The following is a 26,844-nucleotide window of genomic DNA, read 5'->3' on the forward strand; positions in this document are numbered from 1 at the left end:
GAGACGGTGCAAGCATAAGCAACTGGTTTTATTTTATGTCATTTTGAAGCCACATGAGCAAGGTATTTCAACAAAAATTGTATACTCCTGCAACTGTTTATTTATCTCATCGTCACTGGTAGCTAGTAAACAGACAAGAATCAAGAAATGTAATATTTCCGAGACATTTTATATATTTGATTGCACATTTAAAAAGAAAACATGCTGTTACTTCTTGGGGCTTGTGGGATGAGGGGGTTAAGTTGAGGCTTGAGGAGGGGGCAGTTGACCCCCAGCCGCCCCCCCCAAATGCCGCCCCTGGCTTTGCAGACAGTTTCTCTCAACATCTCCATTTTATTTAAATTTGGATTTAACAGCACACTTGAATTCCATAAAAGAATGTAGGCTGTTTATATTTTTTAGTCATTCTGCTCAGGCTTCCTTAAAAGCTTCTTTTCCTCATTTGTCAAATGCTCATTACTCTTTTTGCCTCACCATTCAAGGATTCACCTTTTCCACGATACAGTAACACTTCAATCCTTGATATCTATTTGAATCATCCACTTTCCCATCTCATTCTTCTGCTTTCAGTGGCCTTCATAGCGTTTATGGTGTTGAATTCTTTATCAGCTTCCGTATCTTGTACCCAACTTTCGGCTTTTTCACCAGTTTCTGCTGGTTTTAGTGTTCTGTAAAAGAACGCCATTGAGATGGCTTTGTCTGTCTGTCCACCGTCGGATCTTCAAAACTACTGAGGCTAGAGGGCTGCAAATGAGGAAGTTGATCATCCATCCTCCAATCATCCACCATACCAAATTGCAGCCCTCTAGTCTCGGTAGTTTTTATTTTATTCAAGGTTAAAGTAATCCATTATTGGGTGTCTGGCAACGCAACAACACAGGCCACCCGAAAGTTTCATAGTACGCGGCTCATATAGCATTATACCGAAACCACGAATAGATAGATCTATTTTTGGTGGCCTTGATGATAAACTGCATCCCGAAAGCTTTACTAGTATCTCTTTTGTCCTTAATTTTCCTCAATATTCCATCGGAAACATTAGAAAAATAAATGAATTTATAACCCCCAACACCCCCCCCCCCCTCTCTATCTCTTAAAAAGATAAGGAATAAGCACAAGAGAGAAAGAGGAAGGCAAGTAAACGTATAACAACACTTCTCTATCTCTCTTTCTCGTCATAAGCACCTAGAGATAAGATTTGATATAGGCTAAATACTTTCTCTCAATTGCGAATATACGTAATAGTTCGTCCGGTTCTTAAGTACGGCCTACATTACTAAAAAAATGATATTGCATATATATATATATATATATATATATATATATATATATATTATTATTATATTAAAATATCATATCTATATATATATATTTATAATATATTAATATATCTATATCTATATATATGCAATATCTATATATATATATATATATATTTATATCCTATATAATATATATATATATAATACATATATATATATATGATTATATATTTATATATAAATATATTCCTTGAATAACAATATCTTATTTATTAGGTGGTTTAGTTTGACGGAAGTAAAATCGCCTAGCATTCAGCATCATTACCTTATTGTGTGAGTTTTCTTTCAAGTTATAAAGAATTTCTTGCTTTCAGTTTTCGTGGTATCGGTTGCTGTGATTTCTTCTTGTAGGTGGCGGTGGCGGAAATATTTTTTGACTGTTACAGCCATTTCAGCCTTCACACATTCTATACACATTCTATTTTTGTTCTCCCAGTCAAACTGTTGAAAGTGATCATCTCGCAGAGTTTGAATCATTGCTACTGAAGTGAAGGGGCTGGTGCACGACCCCCAACCTCCCCGTCCCCTCTCCGTGTGGATCAGAGGGAGACCGAGGCACCCAGAGACTATATTTACCCTCTCCATGTTGGCGACAGTTCGGTCGCAGCTGTCGCCAGCACTTGGCCATCGTCGGCGCCAATATGATTCTTCGTCTCTGTAGCCCTCCTAAATCCCAGTCTTCCCTCGTCAATGAGAGGATGGGAGATTTGTTCTTTGTGGTGGGTGGGGCACAAGGAAGGAAGTTAGGGAGTCTTCATCGGGTGGGTTTGATGACGAAGGGACGGCGGTAGTTCAGGATGATTTTCCCTGCGGGGAAGACTCGACTTGAGGTCCGCCATGACTAGCGTAGCCTTCGGAGGTGAGTAAGGTGGGCGCTGGCTGGCATCCAACAAGGGCATCGGGCAGGCCTAGGAAGCTCAGTTTGAGGGCGGCTGTGTGGCACGGTGGGCGGTGAAAAGAGTGGGCGGGCGATGCCGTTGACTCATCAAGCACTTTGCGTTTCATTCATGTCTCAGTACTCAACGTGGGTGAATCCGTAGAGTGTGCCTTGATAACCACGCCTGCAGTTCAGTGTGGAAAGGCATTTCACAGGAATACCTACTTACTCGGTCGAGGCACAAACACGCGCACGTGTCATTTTTTATGTGGTCGCCATCTGGAGGCTGGGATATGTACTACCTCTGCCTCCCCCAGCTGCACGATTAAAGCCTGTTGCATTTCATTCGTCTCGTCAATCGTCGTTCTTCTTCTTTTGTATTTCTAGGAGAAGAGGAAGGATTATTGCAGCATGTTTCGACGCGGACTGGTCAGGGGAAAGGTGGGTGTCACTCGGGTTTTGTTGGAACGGTTGACGAAGAACAAGGAAAAAAAAATTGTCGGCTTCTGTGCTTGTTCTTCTTGTTTAACAATTTTTTGCTTTTGTTTTTTGTACAGGTAAATGGGAAATACATTGCCAGTAATGTTATTTTGTTTTCTGATTTACATTGTATTTAGCATTCTGGAAAATTATTAACATAATGACAGGAAAAGAGTACAGTCGAAGTTGAAAACAACAAAACTATTTGTGAGAAGTACATAGTATATATGCATTTTTCACTTAAATACCTTGTCCCTAGATGGGAGGTACCCATATGGTGTTAACTTCCAGTGCTCAGTAAGTAAGATCTTATGAAATGGGTTATTTAACTCACGATGTTTTCCCTCTATTGCAGCCATCTAATTTCCAGTTACATAAATCACTGCTTACGTCCAAAGAGACGAAGGGTTTTAAGGAACGCCTCGTCGTTTCACTTTGGAAGAGAATCGAACCTGGATATCTGGGTGGTGCTGCGAGCTTAGTCACTGGACTATGATCACAAAAGACAGTTACTGAGGAGATAAAACGTTTCATTTAGGCAACTGATCGTTATGAATGACAGTTGTTCCTGATGGCAAAAGTGCCACTGTTTCTGTTCCACTGTAGAGTCAGGACCTTAAAGATTACGTCGCGTTGGCTTTTGCATCATAGTCGTTGTCTGTAGTGAACGTTAAAATTTGACCCAATCGTTCCCTATGAAAAAGCTGTGGTTTCTTTTTCGCGCAAGGTAGCCCCGTCAATTTAAACGTTCTTCCTCCTAACCATGATTTGAAGTCAACTTAGTTTTACTCATTTTAGAATTGAGTGATTCATTTTTTTTACATTACTTCAATATTTAGATTAAGAGAATTGTGAGAATGTCCCCCATAATTGATTGATTGATTGATTGTGTCTATTAAACCTGGCGTTACAACATCTAGGTAATTGACACCGAAATAAATAAAATAAAAAGAAATTAAATTTTAAATAAATTTCATATAAAAATATCTAGAAATACATGTATATATTTTTTTTCATAATTAATAAAGACATCATGTAAATAAGACCTTTCTTCTGTGCGTGACCCTGCCGTTGAATAACCGCTCTTGCTTCCTGGTTCTCTTTTCTCAAGGAAGTTTGAAGGAGAGGAAATTAAGCAGCTTTGCACTCGATTGCCCCTTCTGGCTTGTTCCATGTGGTTTTTCGCGCGTTGCGAATAAATATAAAGACCAAGATTTGAGTAGACCTGTCTCTGACGTGTAAAATGATAAGATAAGAGTATTAACAAAAAATAAATGCGAAACTCCCCTAGATTTTTAGAGCATTGCTTTGAGCCAAACGTATCATGAATACACTGTCTATTTACCCTATATGCCAACTTCATTTGCACTGGATTATTCATGAATTAATGATTTGCTTTTTATGAACGTTATTGAACTTTTTCAATATTTTAAATTGTCCACAGAACAGATCAGTGAGCTACATCAATGAAATATAAATCGGTGTTATTGATTTCTTGTAATAACTTTCTATTTAAACAAGTCATCCTTATTTACTGTGTGGCAAATGTGATAGTTTAGTAGTTATACATATACCGATTAATGTGCATAAATGCAATGATGTCTGATATATGTATTAAAATCGTAGCAAAATTACCGGTAAGCTCGATTAGCTTATATCATTAAACAAGAACTTTTGTAGGACTTTTTCATGGATAAATATGTACTATAGTAGCTAATTTATCACCTTTATCATCGCATGGGCTACATTATTGATGTGTTCCTTTAAGGGTATCAGTGAAGTCTACAGAAAGTGTGGAATGTCGGTGATGAATTTGTGCTACTTTTTTCCATCATTAGTGAGATTCTGTGATTACTTTGCTCTGCCATTAGCTCTGGGTTGCAGTCATATGTTCCTGGAAAAAGGGAAGCTGGGAATTCGCAGTTTTGCCGATATATTGAGGTAGAAATCGAGTTTGAATCCTGGCGAACGCCATGAAACGGCATTTTTCAATTTTTGTACCTTTTGCCATCCTTCAGGAATGCGTTCTGCATACGTACGAATAATAGCCTTGTTCGTAATGCAAGAAATATTTACAAATATATTTTCTTATATGTGAATATTTAGCAAAGAGATCTTGTGCTGTGTGTTGTATTCAGAAGCAAAGCTTTCTGATTTTCCCCATCGATGAACGTTGTGGGTGTGTTGGCATGTATTGCTTCAATAGCCAGTCAGGTAACCCGCTTTATTTTCTGAGCATAGAATGGCGAAATAAGGCCAATATTAATAATTTTGTTTACCGATTTGTTACTTAACCACTGGACTGGTCATTATTTGACTTTAGGCACTATAGCCCTTCCTTGTCGGACCCCACTGGTCCTAGTTGCCGGCTTACTAATTGTTGCTGTGGCTTCTCGTTCGGCCTCTAAGAGAGAGAGAGAGAGAGAGAGAGAAATTTTCAACTTACTAGCAGGATAGATTGTTTTTGTTCAGTTATTCTCCAGAACCTCTGCTTGTCACTTCCTCACCTGCGTAGCAGAATTCCCTGTCTGACCTGGAATTTAAGCCGTTATGGCAGTCTTGAATATAATTCAAACCACATACATCCTACTTGAAGAAAATGGAGTTGGGCTGTTAAACCTGGCCCATCACTAGAGACAGTATTTTGTATGGAAAAGTTTTGTTTTATTATTATAAAGGCTCACTTTAGTTTCCCCGTCTTCAAAGTGCTGCTTAAAAATATTTGTAAAGCTGAGTAAAACGATTATTATTATTGTCATTGTTATTATTTTAAAATAAATCTTCATCGACATTTTCTGATGCTCCCATACAATGACTAATGTTGAAGATTAACGTGACTTGTAGATTAGCAAAGTTCAATATACGCAACATAAAAGATGCTTGCTACATAAGACCAAAATTATAATTGTATTCTCTCTCATACGCACAACACTATATATATATATATATATATATATATATATATATATATATATATATATATATATATATATATATACATATATATATATACATACATACACACACGCACACACACACACACGGTTGTAAGTAATGTTATGTTATTGTTATTAAGAATGTGACCATCTTATTCTGTTTACATATGTAAACAGGGTAACAAACATGTCTATAATATACGTATATATATACATATATTATATATATACATATATATATATATATATATATATATATATATATATATATATATATATACATATATATATATGTGTGTGTGTGTGTGTGTGTGTGTATCTTTCAAAACGGCAGTTTTTCTATTAAGATTTTTTTTTTTTTTTTTGCCCCTTTCCACATTCATGCTGGTCTCCGTCCATGCAGTCATTGATAAGGACACTAGGCTTCCAGGTCCGTCCAGCTCCATAAAAACTCCATGGAAATGAGGGAGGGAAAAGAAGTGATGGACAACCCAAACAAACCGTGTGCAGAATGAAGGATTATAGGAACGGGAGAAAATGGAAATGGGGAGAAGGTTCAGTTGAACTATGATAATGCGTTTAAGCAAATCCTTTTCGGAGAGGATAATTGGTGATCTCACTGCTTTAATGACTTGCTCTTGAAATTTGGAACCAAAGGACATTAGTGTGATTAACATTATGCAATGTCTTTAGCATTATATATATTTCTAATTAATTATAATATTCGTATTCTTTCTTCATCGGAATCTGACTTTGAACATATTCGACCTTACGATAACAGAATGATGATGGAGAAATAGTAAGCACCAAAACAGCGTCTACATCACTGCTGTGCTGTTCCCAAGAAAGATGACGCTCTGGTTCCGCTCGACCACTGAACTGGTTTTGTTCATATTTGTTCCGCTAAAACGCCTTGACTTATTTTCTGGTGTAGTACTTTGATCTTCAGATAATGTTAACCAACAATTTAACTACTATTAATATTTATCTGCAGAATGATGAAAAACATACGCATTTGTTTGCCATATCTTTCACTCTCCTACGGAAATGCGAACGTAAATGGTATAATTCCAAATGTTCTATCAACATTAATTTCAATATTATTGATGAAATTCGTCAAGCAAGATAAGTAGACACGAACTTCGTCAAAGTATGTAAAAATAGGCCCTTGATGACGGATGTTCAAGGCGGAAATGAAGATGAAAAACCTTGGCGGGTGCTTCTTGCAGAGGCGTAAGATGATAGTACTACCACACCCCTACCCAGCATTCCCGAAGGGCAAGCGAAAGCCGAGTCTTTTTAAAGCTCTGGCAAAATTTAGTTAACGGGTCTAAGATTCTGATGACCATATAAACATCGAGAATTCCAACTCGTGGGTCGGCTTTAGGCCCTAGAGCGAAACTGATCATTACGTTGAGTTAACGATGACGACTCTGTAACTGTACGAGAATTCTGACTTTTTTCGGGACTAGACTGAACTAGAGTGAACTTGTTCTTTGGTATGACTCCCACGAATGGAAGTTACTTTGGCCGATGCGTCTATTTTATTTAATTTCCAATAGTTAAAAGCTTTAACTAACTAATAGACATAACGTTATATGTTGATTTTTATGACATATGCGTATTAACCGGTATTAATCAAGGGATGGAATTCCTCCAGTTGTTTATATTGGTTTCTTAAAGTATAGCTGATTATTGTTTACCTGAAAGGGGAAAGAGAAAAAGCATGAGGACTAAAACAGTTAAAGATACACAGTTTAATTAAAAAAGAAATGAGGAGTGCTTATGAGGAGCAAATGGATGAAATAAACTGCAAGGGTAAAGACTTATGAGGAATATGTAATATTTACGGATGGGGTTACAAAGTCAACAGAAAATGCTTATAGGTACAGGGAGAGGGAGAGGGAGAGAGAGAATAAAAACTGCTTCTAGCCTACAACCATCCACATTAGCATTCATTGGACCATTTTTGTAGTTTCCATTTAACATCATTACCTTGGGGCTCATACATATGTGCAAGATGCAGCTTTTCCCTTTACTCTCAAACTTCCCACCTAACTTTTTCATAACAAACATGATTCACAAATCCTCTTCCTTGGTTAAACTCGCACTGTTCCCCTACCCTCAGTACTTCTGTTATTTATCTTGCTTTCTCGATCGAAAGTCTACAAAACACCTTTCACAGTATTCTGAGTAATATGTCATGTAACTATGTAATTCTATCATCAATACTTTTATGCATTTGAGCAAAACGTTTCAATAATTGTTCCCCTCGCCCATTCCTTGACAACCTTCCCTCATACATACATACTGTGCAAACCCTGGTCATCCAATCAGTCAATATAATATATATATATATATAATATATATAGATAATATATATAAATGTATATATAATATATATGTATGTATTATATATATATACTTATTTAGCTATATGCCTGTCTATCTATATTCTATTATATATATATACACCTGGGGTCCATATTAGAGATGGTGGAAGCATGGACCAAGAGGTGAGACAACGAATTCAGGCAGGGTGGAATAACTGAAGGTCTGCATCAGGGGTCCTCGGTGACAAGAAGGTTCCTCTGAAATTGAAGGGAAAGTTTCATAGGACGGTGGTCAGACCAGCTATGCTATATGGAACAGAAACAGCAAGTATGGGGAAAACAGAGGAGAAGGTGGATGTAGCAGAAATGAGAATGTTGAGATGGATGTCGGGGGTAACAAGGGAAGGTAGGATTAGAAGTGAGTATATAAGAGGATCGACAAAGGTAGATGAAATATCAAAGAAGATACAGGAGGGAAGGCTTCGATGGTATGGACACCTGTTACGAAGAGAAATGGTGCAGGGTAGAAGGAAGAAGGGAAGACCAAGAAAGAGACGGCGTGAATGTGTAGGGGAAGAGTTGTTATGGAAAGGTATTGACGAGAACAATGCACACGACAGAAATCGATGGAGACGACTCATTCATAACGGTGACCCCATATAAGATTGCGTTAAAATATATATATATGTATACATATACATCCTTTTATTTATATATACATATACACATACTTATATTTGGCTGACTAGGTTTTGCAAGGTATGCTGAGATAAGGGAAAGGTTCTGGAGGTATGGGTTTGAGATGGCAGATGGTATGTCTCCGTGACTGTTCAGTATCTTTAAAGATGGGGTCATGGGCAGTACAACAGCTGTAGTAGGTGTTAAGTTGGAAAATAAGTTCTGATTGGAGCGTGGAATGGTCGGTAGTTGCAGGTGATTTGACCGTTACAGGATTTTTGGCCTCTGCAATTTTGGAAATACTGTTTAAATGTAACTGGTTTACCCTTTAAATCGCCAACTTTAATTGGAACTGATTGTGGATGTTCTTCTCTGGGGGTTCATTTGCACATCTGTGCTGTGCTATGCTAAGCTTCCCAATGCTTTGGAATTTGTTACCGTGTAACGTCTTTCCACCTAAAAATTTCGGTTAAATCGAAAAAATTTGTTACTGTACACAGCTGAACTTTTCTCCAACTTTTTTTTTTTTTTTTTTTTTTTTTTGTGTGTGTGTGTGTGTGTCAGATCCTATTTCTGTTTTTTTAATCTTGCATGGATACCTTTTATGTTATGGCTTAGGTATTTCTGATTTTCGTCCGTGCCTGTTTCACTTTTTTGCCCGACGTGGCTTAATGTATTGGAACTACTATTAGTCTAATCCTGATATGATAGAATTTTTCAATTTATTTTAAGTGTGTTTCATTCTTGTATCATATTAGAATATTTCATATTCATATAAAACTTCAGTAAAAATCAAACAAATAATCTGGTTGCTTATTTTTTTATTTACTTAAATATTTAGTGTCTTTTATGTACATTTGTTTTCGTTTCACAAATATTCACCGAGTTGTGTGGGATTTTTTTAGTTCTGACAATTTGTTGTGGTAAATATATCTTTTGGGTCATCGCTGCAAACTCGATTAAGAATAGAAAAATTAATAAATTAACAAATTTTAGATTGTTTACATCTAACGCATGAAACTTACAACTTCAACAAGTATTGTGCCAAACTTTCAGTCGCTGCGAATATAACAGACATTCTTTTCGTCTTAGAAAAATTCTGTTTTTCAAAATGATACATTATTTTATGAGTATCCTCAGGAAAAAGCCTTTAGCATCGGTTGCACTCTCTTCGTGGTGTCAGTGAGCCTTACTCCGAATGCGATGTCAGCCCCATAAACAGCAGAATCTTTTGCCATCTGTATTGAAAACGGCATTGAAATATGTTTTATTTGTTTATTTTTCCATTTAACCTTTGTAATTGCATTAGTAGTAGGTCAGTCCATATCTTCTCAGCTTTTTTCAGTTGAAGAGTTTTGTTCTCGCAACGCCAGTCCATGGCAAGGGTCAATCATCTGGAAGTTCATTGCAGAGCCGGAAATTGAAAAGCCCCTTAACGGGGTAGTGCCGTCAGTGCACCGCATGAGGTGACATGTAGGCATTACTTGAGGTTCTTTGCAGCGTCCCTTCGGCTCGTAGCTGCAACTACTTTCATTCCTTTTACTGTACCTCCTTTCATATTATCTTTCTTCCATCTTACTTTCCACCCTCACCTGATAATTAATTCGCAGTGCAACTGCGAGACTTTCTTCCTGTTACACCTTGCAAACCTTTTCACTGTCAGTTTCCTTTACACTGCTGAATGGCCTTAGTTGCCCCAGTGCTTGGCATTATGCCTAAAATCTATAAAATCAAAATCAAATCAAAATTGAAAAGAACTTTGTCCACCTACAGTATACATTACACATTCTTATTTGACAGCTTTTGTTGTTCTTGTTGTTCTTGTGGGTGCCTGCAGTACTCCAGCAACGAGAAAGGTTGAGCTTATTTTTCATTTGTAATGTTTATCAGTCATTTCCTTGCAGACAAATCGTGTTGGAGAGAAACGCTTTTGAACACGATAGTTACTACTGATTTTTTTGTGAGCGTTTTTGTTGTCAGTCGTTTGAAATCTATTTTCATTTGTACGGTGCATATATACTATTGTAATGTTTTTTGGTATATATATATATATATATATATATATATTATATATATTATATTTGTATGTGGTGTGTGTGTATAAACATACACATACATATATATATATATATATATATATATATATATATATATATATATATGTGTGTGGTGTGAGTGTGTGAGTGTGTGTGTGTGTGTGTGTGGTGTGTGTATGTATGTATGTATGTATTATATAAATACATATATACACACATATGTATATATATATATATATATATATATATAATGAAATCATGATCAACTGTTTGTATGTTGAAATAAATGTACGTTTTGTTCGGAGAGGGAGCCACGCTTGCTGGCGTCTTGGAAGTGTTTCGGAATAACTTGTATTTTTAGGAGGCCAGAGGCTTGCAGGTATTCTTGTTTGGAAATGAGCCAAGTAATATCATGCTGACAGTTCACTTTGCGGTATTTCAGTGCCATATTGGAGTTTTTTCTTCTTTTTTCTTTTTGCGTTAGCATTTTGCTGACAACAGTTAGGATGCGTACAATTATGATTTGAAAATGCGTTCCAGTTGAACCGGATGAATATTTTTCAGATATGAAAGGGTAGTAAAATCGATAATAATGATTATAATAGTAATGAAAATTGAAATTTACCCAAGACTGAGCATCTTCGGTACTTGTGGAATTACCATCTTGGGTGCTGAGTATGCGCTTTGGATGGCTTAAAATTCGTTTATCCCTTATTTCTAAAATAGAAAAAAAAGAAATTCACCTTGCATTATCGTATGTTAATGAGAATAAATAACACATAGTTGTGTTAGTGCTTTTGTGTGTGTGCTTTGTGTGTGCATCAGCAAAGCACAAACACCCTCAAATAGATCTGTTGAATGTGGAGGAGAGAAATGAATAACTCAGCAATGGAAAGGAATCCAGTAGTATTGAAGGAAGCCTTTGGAAGTGACTGGAGGATGTATGACGATGCGAGATGCCAGTGTGACTTTGAGTTGCTTCCTTATAAGGTGTGCAAGGTAAGTTTGGACGAGGGAAATTTCCCCCTGGACTGGACGAAAAGGATAATTGTTCCTTCATGCGAAGGTAGCTGGTGAACTACAATGGGCATCGCAACCCATTATGCCAGGGAAGTGTTAGGGTAAGAGTTTGAGAGAGAAATCAAGTCCGAAAACCAACGAGTTTAGACAAGAACAGGTCGTATGGATCAGCTCTTCATTATGAATTAGTAAAGAGGTTTTAGAAATGAAGGGAGAAGCATTATGTGGGATACGTGAGCTAAGAAAACGCAAATAGTGGAAAGGTGGGGAGAGCGTACTGTTCTGAGACCATTTTGCTGAATTTGATTAGATTTTTTATATTTGAAAGCAAAGTATATGTGCGGATATGGAGATGTTACCGTGACTGAGTAGGTGCAAAAGTCGTTTTGAGGATGCGATAGATCGCCTTAGCTATTTGATATTTTTGCGGATGGAGAAAGGCACGAAGCCAGGCAGAGGAGATTGACAGCAGATGCAAAGTCGTCGAATAAGATAGTATTATGAATGGCCGATGTTTATAGATCATGCATTGTTGATGTGGATAGAACACAGAAATTGGGGAAACCACTGAAAGAGTGGAAATGTTTATAATAGAAGAAGTGGAAATAAATGTAGGGAGAGGGAGAATGGAAAGGTAAAACGAATGGTGGAAGAATGGAAGTAGTTCATCCATATGGGTATTTCCGAGCAAATGAATTGGTGATTTAGAGAATAGAGGAAGCGAGGAAATGAGCAGTGTATGCAGAGAGTAAGTTGGGAAGAGATTTAGAGTGTATCTGAAAGCCAAACTGGGAATCTATGAAAGGATTGTTGAGCCAACTTTCTTTCACAGAAGTGAAGTGTGAGATGTTGAATGCGAATGAAAGGAAAGAGGCTGAAGCTCCTAAGATTTTTCTTTTGTTAGGATAGCATATGTGGCATAAATCATTGGGACGGTTAAAAAAATAGTTTAGGAACAGGTAAAATAGGGGAATGTGTGGATTTAGTGTGTTTTGAGATGGTTTTCTCATGTGAAAAGCTTGGCTGGTAAACGGAGTGTGTAATGCAGAAATGTTGGGAGTCATGTGAGGAAGAACTAACAATTACTGAATACATGGAGTTAAAGAGGTACTGGAAAGGAAGGACTTCAATATCCAGGAAGTTCCAGGTCATGCAAGATAGAGATAAATGATGCATTTTGTATAGGGACTTAGATATGCTGCTGAAGGGCCTTTTTTGCAGGTGTATAATGCAGAACATTTTTGTAGAACTTTCCTGCACATGGGATGCATTTACAATTCAGCAGTTATAGTATGTATGTCGTAATGACCATTGACCATTGTCTTTTCTCTGATTCAACTTTTTGTTAGAAGAATCGAGTTTATAATATATATATATATATATATATATATATATATATATATATATATATATATATATATATCTAGTGAATCATGATGAGTAAAACAGTTTAAGCCCTACATAAATAACACAATTAATAAATATCAGGAAAAGAAAACCTCTTTATACTATTTCAGTAGAACTGGATAGCTTATTTGACTCCAATCCACAGGAAAGATGGAACAGAATGTAGGAACAACCAGCGACATCTCAGCTTAAAAGAGAGAAAACATGAGATCATTCTTGTGTGGGTTTGGCTTGAGGTTTGTTTCTTATTTCTGCTCCATCCTGCTCAGAACAAGTCTTGCCAGCCGTTTGCTGATGACCAGGTGCTTCTGAATTGTGTCATAATGAATTAAAAGGCCTGGAGGTAATTTCATCAAAATGCTCAAGCTGAGAAGATTGCGACGTCTCTTGTGTCATGTGCTGGTTTCTGTGCTGGATATTTTTATGTTCTTTCTTTATTTATTTATTTATTTTTTGTCCATGACTGGAGGCCTTTAAGATTTTGTTCTCCTAACTCTTGAAATGGTGAAAACTTCCTCTTTTTGAGACACATTAGTGAATGATTCCTTCATGAAGTGTCGCTTCTGGCACCACCTTATTTTTGGACAATGAAGAACTTGCTGATAAAAGATTTCACTTAAGTGTTCAGCATTACTTGAATATCATGTTGTATCAACAAAAATAGCATTAATCAAAATTGTACAAGAATTCTTTCAAGAACGTTAAACGCTTTTTTTTCCTAAGTTAGTCATTACTTCGCTCTATTAAACTGATATTGATAAGTCTTTGCTTTATAATTTAAGATGTCACCCGTCCATCGCTATGCAGCTGTATAGTGTATTCCTTTGTTTTTTGTAATTTCCTTTCGCTGTTTTGCTATTTTAAAATGGCAGCTTCCATCGTTATTTGCTTCGCCATACTAAAATGTGAGTCTTTCATTCTCTTGTTCTTTTGAGTATCATCCATTCATTGCTCCGCTAATGTGGTCCTCTGTACTTTCAAGATCAGCTGTTTGACACAGATATAAGAAGGAAGGTCTGCTAATGCGCATCTGTTTTCGAGGCAACTGAGAGACTATTCTTGTAAAGGTCTTTTGAAGAGAATACCTGTCGTTGTGCTACTATGGAAAGTTCCATGTTGTAAATGCCGTTTTTTTTTCTAACATACTAAAAGGTATGCGACTTCTTCAAGGACGTCGGAGTACCGCTTTAATGGGGAAGGCCTTTTTTATTGTTAACTTCTTTTTTTGTGTTTTCCCATTGAATATGTCGTCAGATTCCATTGTGTTGATAGATACCACTGATGATTTGTTGTTCTTAGAACAGATTAAACTTTTTGTTGCTCAGATACTTCAAATTTCTCCATTCTGATCCTTGGGTGAAAGTTTGCCGTACTTTTCGTCTATATGAAAATGAAATTGAAATTACAGGCATAATTGTTAATGGTGAAATATCCATGCTTTTGTTTTGCTTCGTCAACGTGTCGAGGAGTTAATAAGTTAACAATTGTATCACTACTTGGAAATAATAGATTTTATGATTATTTTTTTTAAGACTAACATTCAACGAAACATTGAGAAAGACCAAGGGTATTGCTCATAAGCTAATTTCGAAATCTCATAAGAAAGCAATGCTCTGCTCTTTGGTGCAGATTGCTATACAAGAAAGACAGAGGACAGGCAGAGTACTTTAGGCCTCAGATTCCATGTTCAAATGAGCATGCTATTTTTAGACGCGAGTTCGTTCCCTTATTTCCATGTGTTGAAAGGCAGGGGTGTCAACATGGGGGCTAAATTAGTTTTTAGGTGTGAACGTAGTAGCATGCTGAAGAAACAATGGATCTATGGTTTATGAGGCTGATGAGAGATATGTTTTTGTTTGTATAAGAATTAGATTTGTGCCGGGTTTATCAGGAGAGGCTGGTATTATTTGTTTCGTAATTTTCTCGTATTGCTAGATTTGACGTTCTTATGTTATATTATTGTCTGAGTGTCTTAAATGTTTGTTGTTACGTTATCATCATCATCATATATGTAGATGAATATGCATACAGGTCATTGGCCTTGAATGCTGTACCTACGTGTGATTCTTTGTTGCTCTTACGTTTTCGGGTTGACGGCACTGACGCAGTTTTGTGTAATGGATTCTTATGGTAGCCTAAGTAGCAGCAGCTGTGCACAGGGGTGCCAATATCATTATTTATTTTTCATTAATGCGGTGATTGCTGGCAACTTTGTTCTTTGAATCCTCTTGTGACTTGAGCAAGTATTATTACCCGGAGGATTTTATATTCCCATTGCCAAGTGCAAACGTCGACAAACATCTTGGACTTTTTCTTCATTCAGCTGGGTAATGTTTATGTTGGAGTTTTTGGGTCGACTAGCGGAGTAGTATTGGCCGTACGTTGTACCAAGGTTTAGAGATTAATCTCTAGACCTAGTTTGTACTGACCGTCCTTGAAGACCAGACGCTGATGATAAGCACCTCGTACCCTTTTAGCCATTTAGTGTAGGGTGTGGGACAAGCAACTTCATCCCTGATTGCCCCGATGTTTAGAACCGATAATAACACCTTCCGAGTTTTATACACCTGGTTGCAACTGTTTGAACTTTATATATGCCTTATTGACGATGGCCTGGTTTCTCGTAGTTTTAGCCAAAAAAATAACTACGCTGTTACACTGTCCTTTTTTCTACGCTATCATTTAAGTTAGTCCACGATTTCCTTTTTAACAGTACTTATTTAACAATACTTGACTAATCCAGAGTCCATATACTAATGACGAAATCACGGCTTTTTATGTTACACGCTATGCATGTAAGTACTCATTGACAGATTCAATAGTATCGCTTCTTGATTGATTTCCTCAGTAACATAGTGTTGCTATTCATTTCTATTGGGCACCTAAATGCTGAGGTCCGTTTGACATTGCAGATCCTTTGATACTGTCATGCAACCTCTAAGACTTCGTTGATCAATTTGTACTATTGATTTGAAGTTGTATACAACTTTGGTATCAAGGGTCATCGGCGACTTCTTTATCTCTCTTTCTCTCTAAATGAAACGACAGGTACCTACATTGTGCTGCGCTACCTGTTTGATCCTCCCGCCATAAAAATAGATATATATAGTATACAGGGTTTCGATGATATTACCTGATATTCTTGGCTGTTACTCTGTCTACCACTACTCATCTATATTCTTCCATGGTCCTTGTTGAGCTCTTACATTCCTCCTCGACCTTTATCTCCAAGGAGTTAATACTTATGGGACAGGCAGCCGAGTTCCCATGGAGAAGGAACTGATAGAAATGTCTCTGAAAGAACGAAAATCATAAGGTTCATGAAAAACAAGTTGAAAAAGAGAATACCAAAGCTTACCTTTCGAGGATAGAAACATTGCAAGAGTAGTGCATTCTGAAGAGTATAGATATCCTATTTGCCCACTGACTTCTGCGTCTTGTATTCCCAGGGTGCTGTTCCAGCTTCTTGTTTCGTGTGTCCTCACACCCTATCCTTGTGGATCATTCTTCCTGCTTCCATGGCCTCACCTCCTGGTTTCAACTGTGTTTCGCCTGTATCCTTGCTCCGTATTTCTGCTAACCTCCCATATCCGTACTGTGTCCCTCCCAGGCCCCTTACTCATTATTTCCATCTATTTCCTCCTTCTTTTCCTAAGGCAACATACTCCCTACTCACCCCTGGCCCCTTACGCCCAGTCCCACCTGCCACCACTCGTTATATGTATGTTTGCGCCGTCTATTCCGTATTCTCCTCCAGCCACTCATCCCAATCACGCCCCCTCTTGCATTTCTAGCCCCTTCTGTTCCTCTCACGCCACCCTGCTTGGCACTGGTCTCGAGGACACGACATACTTTGGTGTGCGATACAGCCATGTAACTTTAATAGCCTCTTGGGTTTGTTTATTTAGTGGAGGGAGGGAGACGGGGGAGGGTCGCTATAATGAAATTGATGTTCAGTAATGTTGACATGAGAGTATGGCAAAAATACTGCTTCATTGACATGGTTGTACGTTCTTCTTTTTCCTGCCTTTGTTATGTTCATTGTTTATTGTATGCAAACAACTGCTAAGTATTTGCATTTACTTCAATGTGGACACATTTTTTCAGACAGGGTATATTATGAGGTATAAGACATCCCAATAATGCCTTCATTGAGTTTTATATTCTTAAACTACAATATTTGAAATAGAATTTGTGTCTGTATCCATATATGTGAAAATAATTATGTATACAGACTCAACACGTCATCAGTATGTTATGACAGGATGGACTTCATGATGCATGTTTGTGCAACCACTGCGTTGGAGGGAACACCGAAATGTTAGTACATTTTGCAGAAACAAAATCAGTTTAATTGCTGCTTTTTTGTGGGAAAAATACGTTTTTTCAAAGAATTTGCAACAGAAGGTCAGGGTAAGATTAAATGGAACTGTGGTGTAAACAAGCGTAATACAAAATTTAAAAGCGTCCACTTGCCTTAGTCACTTAGTGTGTAATTTAGCCATTTGGGCGCGCTTTTCATCATGCATTGAGTGGCGGGATGAAAATCAAGAAAGAATGAGCATGATTGATGAAAATGGTTGGTGGAATGGGTGGGTGGGTGGTAGGGGAGTTGGAAACAGGACAAGAGAAGCACCAAAAGCGAGGATGTTGCTGGTGTTTGGCAAGTGTTTCCCCTCACGTGGGCGAGGACTTGAGACTGGCGTTCTGGGTCATGGGGAAAGTCGCCGGATGTAGCCACTGAAGATCTACGAGAAACGAGATCTTCAACTTGTTCTTCCCTCCACATTCCGTTTTCCAGTGAAGGTTGTCTTGACCTGTTACTGTGGTTGTTGTTCGTTTTGAATTTTGTTGGGCTTTTCCATAAATTTGAAAGCTTGAGATTTTTTTAACTTTATTTTTATTCAGTAAGTTTGTTGTGTTCCTTTAATGTTACTTGCTCTGGGAAGAGTTATTCCTATTATGTTGCATAGGAGGGGTCGCTTTCTCTTCGTGCGAAATTTCTTTTGTAAGGTTTGTGATCAGGTGACCTCACTAAGTTTTGAATATTTTCAGCAAGATTTCCAAGTGCCAACAGTAAGAGTAATTATAATGTATAATTATCTTGCATTATGTTATATATTGAAAGCGTTCCTTTTAGCTTTCTGTAAAAGAAAACTTTTGAGATTGCTATTTGTTTGTCCTTCTTTTCCTGTCCGCCCTCGGATCTTAAAAACTGCTGTGGCTAGAGGCCTGCAAATTGGTATGTTGGTCAGCCACCCTTCAGTCATCAAACATACCAAATTGCACCCCTCTAGCCACATTAGTTTTCATTGTATTAAAGGTTAAAGTTAGCAATGAGCTTACGCCGTTCACCGCTGTAGTTCCAACAACTTAAGCCCATCAACGGGCAGTGATTGAAAGTTTCATTGGCCGCGTCAAGAGTTTCATGGGCTGCGGCTGATAGTTTCACGCTGCATTATAAGCTTTACAGAAATCTCGATTGCGCGGAAGAAACTTGGGGCGCATTTTTTACTTGTTCATTTAATGGACTTGCTTTGGTTCTGTTACTGGTGACTATTTATGATAATTGTTTCCTGTTTCTGTTGAATTTGATATCTTAATACCTATTATATTATCATTTTGCCTTTTTAGACAGTACATTTTTAAATGATAATTTGTTGTATATGAACAGTTTCATTAAGGTATTATTTACTTTTATTTTTTTTTTTTCAAAATAATTGCGTTTTAATTTCCTTTAGAATATTGGTACATTTTACAGTGTCTCATGGCGGTATATCCTTTCTGTCCATTTTAGTACCTTCGTTTTCTGTTCTATTCTTTAGTATTTTTCTCCTTTCATTAAATCTGAGGTGTTCACCTGAATTTTTAATGATTTAAAATGAGGATTTTTGCGATTCTTTCTCGTAGTCACTTCTCGTATTTCATATCTCAGAGTGATATTTTACGACACTTTATTTTGTTCTATATTAAATCCTTTAATTACAGTGGGTGGCGTCAAGAAACACAAGACAGTCATCAGTGCCACAATTATAACGTCACTGCAGAATACCTCCACATCATATTCGTTTCACAATTATGCACAAAAGGCTTCTTATCAACATGACCTCCCTCTCCCAACACTGTTCCAACCACTTCTGCATTAAACACACTTGCATCTTGGATAATAAGGCTGTCCGTTCCAGTGCCTGTCCTGCATCGTATACCCAGCACTGTCGTCTCCTTCCTCGCAACACTTCTGATCATATTCTCTTCACCAACCTGTTACTCATTCCTTCCTCATGACAAAACTGTCTCAAAACACCAGCTCCATAAATTCATCCACGCTAACCTTCATACCACGTCTGCAGTTCTTCTTGCTCCTGTCAGAGAGTTTCTTGTGACGTAAAGTACACAAATGATAATTCATCATAACAATTTCAACCAATCATTATTTCATTTGTACCCAAGATCCATACTGCCGTTCCTTTATTCTTTCAAACTTTGGTATCCAAAGACACTCCAGTTGTACGAGTATTCCCAAAGTTTTGCAACACCGCTATCTACCGTCCCTCTTTGAAAAACTGTCAAACTCGTTTCACTTGTTACTGCAGGTACCTACTCGTTACTGTCATCAGTCATTAGCAGGAATAAGTATCATTCAAGATATTTAATGCGATATGGTACACATATTGGTTCGTTTTCCAGTATTTGATGTATATGATTTTATTCATTCATGAATATGCAAAGTTTGACTTCGTTTGTATGACACCTCATACCAATTTTGTTGTTATCGATTAGTAAATCTTTGAGTGATAGTATTGTATTGGAATGGATTTACTTCCAACTTGAATATTTACCTTTGAATTTATATGAATCTTTGTTACGCACATCAGAAGACACGAAAGAGTTTACGATCTTTTGTCTGGTACCTATATAGCGCCAATTCGCCAAAAGTTGGTAGTTTGCTCAGTTGGATTATTTTTCATTATTAGACTGTATTTTTTAGTACATCAACAGCTTAATCCTCTGGGGTATAAAACTTCAGACAGCATCTGTCCATTTATTACATCTGTATCCGGAGATTGATTTGCTCATTAGTCTATCTCCGCATTTGCTGTACTAGTATAGAACTACTTCTCCCTGAAGTACTTCCTTACATTCACTCTAATATTCTGATTATATCTTTATTTTCTCTTCTATTCTTCCATATTTTTCTTGACTAATTTATCAGTTCTCTTGTGTACATTTACATATTTACATTTACATATTTTGCTTTTATTTCCTGCCCTCGTAAACTCACAAATACCCTGTTGACTGTATGACTCATCATGGAATAAAATTTTGGCTACCCCTAATGTACTCTTCTCGCTTGACTGTTTATTCTTAGAATTTCTTTTCGCCTTTTATCCAAAACATACGAGCTTCTTTCCCTTTAAACTCTCGCCTCACCATAGCATCCATCAGCTTGCTCTTCAATCTGTTTGTACCATACATAACCTAAAAAAAAACTTTCCATCACATTTTCTCTTTCACATGTAAGCTTGTGAATATACTCCATTGAAATCAGCAGTTTTGTAGCATACAAGCTTCTTTCCAAACACATTTTTGAAGGCTTTCCTTTCCTCATTCTCTCCATAAACTTTTTGCTACCCACCTTTGCATTAAAAACACCTAGCACGACCAACCTTTCAAATGCAGACTATTCCTCGAACTTTCTATTTACTGTCAGTAATAGTTTGCTATATCTAGACCATATACTCTCGCTATCATCATTCTTCCTGCCCCACACAATCTTATCCATACAGTCCTTGGACTAACATATTTGATTTTTCTACTTTCCTCGCGGTCTTTCTTGATAAATTCATCACTATTTTTCTCTTCAGACCTGCACACCTTGGCCTGACACTTCTCACTCATTGTCAAAGCACTCAACTTTGCGTAAACAATTTTGTCTTTTCTTTACCACATCCATGAACATTCAAAATTCCAATTCTTACCATTGATTATTTCTTTTTCGCAGCTTATTAGGAAAGGTACTGCATGCCGTTTGCACCTGTCCCGTAGGTGATTCCCTCTCCATGCTGCATCCCACTGCAGTGACAGTGTAGTTACCGTTGGTCTCGTGAAAAGTTATTTTATCTCTCTTTCCTTTTCTAGCATTCAGGACTTACTACTTATTTGTTTGCAAAATCCTCATGTTTATTTTAAAAGTCTCTCTCTCTCTCTCTCTCTCTCTCTCTCTCTCTTCACAATAGTATTGTCATTGTTTATTTCTCGATGCCAGCTTATAACCTATTGCACCTGTAGGTGGCTGTCTAAGCCATAATTCCTGTTAAGCTAAGGCTGCGAATTCAGTTTAGTGTCTTAATTACCTTATATTGTTTGATTTATTTATTCTTTAACATTTTGTCTTTTTTCTTCTTTGGTATGGTATTACGGGCTTTATTAAGAAAGGCTTCATGTAGTTTGTGTCCGACCTCTTCGATAAGCAGCGTGAAAATGTGGAAATTGAGAGTGATAAATTCGTTCCTTTTGTTTTTAACACTGAATAACGTCAATTTGAATGATTCGTTAGACATCATCGTCGCTACGGTTAAGTTCAATCGTCTTTATGATTATTATACTTGACTAGTTTTTAACGGTATTTTTTGACAGTTCTCCAAAATTGGCAAGATTCTTGATTATTTTGCCCATCAATTTCGGCTTTCAACTGAAGTCCAAGTTAACGAGGTCATAGAAAGTGTAAACAGAAAATCGTGTACCAATACATATCTCTCTAAAGCATACTCATGAGAAAACAAGCTAATAATGCAGTTTGGTTTTCTGTACAGCGTATACAGCGTGTGATGCTGTGTGAGTCGCGGCTCATGAATCTTTCAGCGACGGACCGGTGGGGGCCTGTCCTTTAGTGTGGCCAGATGCACGATCATGGCTAACTTTAACCTTAAATAAAGTAGAAACCATTTAGGCTAGAGGGCTGCAATTTGATTCGTTTGATAATTAGAGAGTGGAAGATCAACGTACCAATTTGCAGCCCTCTAGCCTCTGTAGTTTTTGAGATCTGAGGGCGGACAGAAAAAGTGCGGACGGACAGACGAATATCCATCTCAACAGTTTTTTTTACAGAAAACTAAAAATGATTACTCTTGTATTTACCTATCAGTTTCCAGTCTTATGTCACCTGAAAACCTAAGGGTGCCTCCTCCAAAGTGAGGGGTGCAGTAGCATGTACTACATTCGTCTTTTTGCCTTTAGAGAGACGGAAAAGCTGCTTGTGACATCAAGGTTATCCTTGCACAAGCATATAAAAATTTCACAGATTGTCGAACACGGCTCTTGCTTCACGGAATTTGAAGCGATAAGCGCTTGAGATAACTAACACCAAATTCAGACTTGAGATAACTAACACCAAATTCAGAGGGACTGTGTTGGAATTCTTAAAATTGTAGTATTCGGGAGTAATGACCCGTAAGACAGTATGAATATTCCGTCATGGTGGAATTTCTTTGTTACCAAAGTCAGACAGATGCGTAGTTATTATTGCTGTTGGTGTTTTCTAATTTAAGGGATCGTAAACCCAAGTGCGAAGTTGTTTTTCAAAAATGCATCATTTCGAAACAGACAACAACAAGCGTAAGGTTTCTTTGGTAGAAAGCAAAAGGTTACCTAACTGCTGAGATCAGCACAGAAATAGTGTAAAACATTGATTTAGTTGCCACCAAAACTTTCTTCGGCTTCGAAGCTCTAAAATAGGATGAGATTTGATATGTGCGTGCTCTCTTGCGTTTTCAATAAAGTATCATCAGATCTTTTCCTGTCATGAGAAGCACTGACACCATGACAATGAGTGGTAAAACTTTTATGCCATGTGCAAAATTCAAATATCTTATGACGGGTCACTGGTGCAGTACAAATGATGAGAGTTAGAATTATGGACTCTCTATGGATGCCAAATATCCCCCCCCCCTCTTTTTTTTTTTGTGTGAAAGTCGACGAGTTGGATAAAGCGAAGCCCAGCAGAGGAAAGACAGGAGAGTGAAGGGGTGAAAGAAAAGATTGAGACCTAACCCCAAAGACTGTAGAAGACTCTTTCCTGAAAAGAGGAGCTGTTTTACGGGTGGCAGGCAGAAAGCAGAAGCAGGACGTGAGTGCCAGAGTTTGGCTAGTAGGGAAAAGTAACTCCCACTGAATCCCGTGGACTGTCAATCCACGTACGCCAGGATGGTGCTCCTTATTGTATCTTGCACATTTTTATAGGTAATATATTGAAAACTTGAGATGAATGATGTACCTTGACTTTGTGTGATATTTTTAGGAATAAAAAAGAAGTCAGGTGTGTCTGTTGTTTTTATTTTGATTTTCTATTTATCTATTTATTTATTTATGTTTTGAAAACCGTTTGAATTTTGGGGTGTAACTAGTTTTTCAAATATTAAGGTCACCAACTTTTATTTCATCATAGTATCATTAGTATCTCTCTCTCTCTCTCTCTCTCTCTCTCTCTCTCTCTCTCTCTCTCTCTCTCTCTCTCTCTCTCTCTCTCTGAAAAATATAGTGCTTGCATCATCAGAGTATTAAGACTCGTTATATTTTAATTTGTTGGTATACAACTTAATCAAAAGTTCTGCTGGTACTCATTTGTGTGTGTGTGTGAGAGAGAGAGAGAGAGAGAGAGAGAGAGAGAGCGCCAACTATTTACCTAAGATTCCAAAGCGATCTGATTAGGAAAAGCTATGGCGTTCAGCGCGTCTGGTATCCTGTGATACACATATTCATTCTCGAGCGCGAGTCTGACGCTCAAGAAGCTCGAAAAGCTTAGCGCTCCAACGCTCTCGCTCTCTCCCTGAGCATTTTCGGGATGCAGAGCAGCACGGTCAGTTACAGAAAATCGCGTAGTTGTGAAGAGGAGATCGCGTGTTGATCTCTCTCGTGTACATGCTGCCGTTTTATGGCTTGTAAAGGCGGGTTTGATACGTCTTTCTGGTAGGGCTTTCGACTTTATGGGTCCTTATATCACTTTCGTGGCAAGTGAGCTTCGTTACTTAATTGTTCATTTGATTGAGGTGTTTTGGGGGTACGAAGTCATCACCTCAGGCTGGTGGTTGTATGTCTCAAACCTTTGGTTTACAACTCAGTATTTATTGTATTTGTAACTACCATCCCAGTCGTTAATTCTTTTGTGCAGCTTGATACTTAGTATGTTAAATGCGCTAAGTATTGATCTAGTAGTATGCGTGTCAGTTAGGATTGTCACTTAAAATAACTACGATTGTTAATGAAGATAATTTCAAATAACTGAGAAAGAAACTCAGACTCAGTTCACCTATAGAAATACGCTTGCACTCCGAAGTTTTCCAGTGATCACACTATTGAAAAGCAATATTTTCCTTCATAACAACAGTTTTTCAGTCCTTCGAAAATGACAAAAGTATTTTGATGTGTTTTCGTAGTAGTTGTAGCACTCAGTTTCAAATTTTGGGAAATTTGAGACGCGAAAGGACGTATAGATTCGGTGTGCTTTGTATAGGAAGATTTATTATTTCAGTTCTCCTTGTGTCATTGTTCTAGATAGCAGAGGAATGGCTCACTCGTATAAGTTTAGTCGATAAAATTCCGTTCATGGAGACTCAAAATTGGTAGTGCAGGAAACACACAGAAGAACGCGCGCGCGGGCACACACACCACACACACACACACACAGAAAACGTAAACAAATGGACAGTGGCTTTTCCCCTAAGAGTTGGGAATTCACATTTTAAGCTGAGGGAGATCGTGGGACTAGAGCAAAAGGGACCTGGATAAGTTACAGTGGTTGAGAGGAGACGACGGGCGACTGATTGACTGTCTTTGAAGAGCTTCCACTCTCCTCACGGTAGACACAAGTCTCAGGCGACAACAACCTCAATACCTGGCAGATTCGACGACACATCTTCATCGGATCTCTCAGAAGAGCGCCATCCGAGGTGGTCTCTGCATTAAGAGCCAACAAAAACAACCAGATTTCAGGCCGAAAAGATGCAAGACCGAAATCAAGCGACACTTCGTATGGGGAAACAGTAGGCCATAAAGTCAAAACAGTATGCCGTACCAGACATAAACGAGTTGATTATATAGTAAAGCAACATTCTTTTTTTTTTCAAAAGTAGAAATTACACGAAGAATAATGTTCACGGAAGGGAGACCTCTCTAGGTTGATGACACGATCAGACAAAATTGCTCGTCATGGTTTGGCCATGGAGTCATTTTGAAGGTGGCAGTCTGGGCCCGTGAACTTCTGCTGATTTGACTTTCGTCAAGCTTGTCTTTTCCCTGTAATGGAGCCGAAATCATCGTTAATAAATAGACCGCGCTCCAACACCCGCACACCGCCACGGTCATCGCTCAATATAATGTAAGAGATCGGCAGTCTCGACACTGCCTGGTCGGTGAACTCCCCGTCACCTCTGAGGTTGAGAATTCCTTTCGAGCTTCCGTTTATCCATAATCTTAAAGCTACTGCTGCGTACGTCATTATAAGATCTATATATATATATATATATATATATATATAATATATATATATATATATATATATATATATATATATATATAAGCCATATCACATTACCGTGATTCATATACATATATCGAGCTACAAATGTCCTTTAATATCTAATTCGCTCTACCCCGGAATTAATATATTTTCATATATGTTTAACCGAGGGGAATTTATTAAGCGATAATAGAATTGCTTAATTCTATTATCGCTTAATAAATTCCCCCTAGGTTAAACATATATGAAAATATATTAATTCCGGGGTAGAGCAAATTAGATATTAAACAATATTTGTAGCTCGATATAGATATTATTTATATATATATAATCATATATATATAGATATATATATATATATATATATATATATATATAGATATATATAATAAGATATAATATATATTATTAGATATTATATATATATATATATTCTATATACTTACTATATATATCTATATATATATATATATCTATATATAATATATTAATATATTTATATATATATATATAATATATGATATATATATGATATTACCTGATTCAGGTTCGTAATTTGAATTTCCCTGGAGTATGCCATAGTCTGAGCCCCGTCTGGCATTTATAAGAATAGCAGCGTGATGCCTTATCTGGGACATCGAGCTGTTTTTGGCTCATGTCTTCTAATTAATTGGTCTGTCTCATAGCTAAATATAAAATGTCATGATGGAAGATAGCCATGTTTGCTCCGTAGGGGAGTAGTGCCGTCAGTGCGCCTCACGCGGTGCTCTGTAGGCATGACTTTGCAGCGTCCTTTCGGCCCATAGCTGCAACCCCTTTCATTCGTTTTACTGTATTATCTTTCTTTCTTTCACCTTGCAACCGGTTTGGGGGTTTCCTCCTCTTACACCTTTATGACCTTTTTACTTAAAATTTCCCGTAAGTGCTGAATGGCCTCATAGGTCCCAGCGCTTGGCCTGTGGCCTAAATTTGATATTCCGAAAGCCATGTTTATTCGTTATAATTCTGTTATTCTTCGGTATGATATGATGCTATGGGGTTTTGTTTCTATTTAAAAAAGTAAAGATCGGCTGTTACGTTGTTTATATATATATATATATATATATATATATATAAGTGCTTTACATTATCTTCAGTGGTGTAGTTGCCTTTAATTAAGAAAGACTTAATGATTGGAAACCGCACTTGCATTTTTTGCATTTGCCGTTTCGCATTATTCTCGAGATTTGCCTGCGGATTAG

At 37.5% G+C, this 26,844-nt stretch overlaps 1 protein-coding gene across 2 annotated transcripts in view; it reads left to right on the plus strand.

The window, feature by feature from the left end:
* Positions 1-2,014: 2,014 nt before the first annotated feature.
* LOC135219782 (E3 ubiquitin-protein ligase lubel-like) overlaps positions 2,015-26,844 on the plus strand; it is a 238,943-nt gene continuing 214,113 nt past the window's right edge. The window contains exon 1 of one of the 2 annotated variants that reach the window (XM_064256842.1): positions 2,015-2,181. Coding sequence is in view for 1 of the 2 variants with exons in the window: in XM_064256838.1 (XP_064112908.1) it covers positions 2,611-2,640 (30 nt within the window). In the remaining variant the exon portion in view is untranslated. Of the gene's footprint in view, positions 2,182-2,201; positions 2,641-26,844 lie in introns of those variants that run through there. The other variant, XM_064256838.1, reaches the window with a different exon arrangement.

Source organism: Macrobrachium nipponense, chromosome 1 (assembly GCF_015104395.2).
Source record: "Macrobrachium nipponense isolate FS-2020 chromosome 1, ASM1510439v2, whole genome shotgun sequence".
NCBI classification, from domain to species: Eukaryota; Metazoa; Arthropoda; class Malacostraca; order Decapoda; family Palaemonidae; genus Macrobrachium; species Macrobrachium nipponense.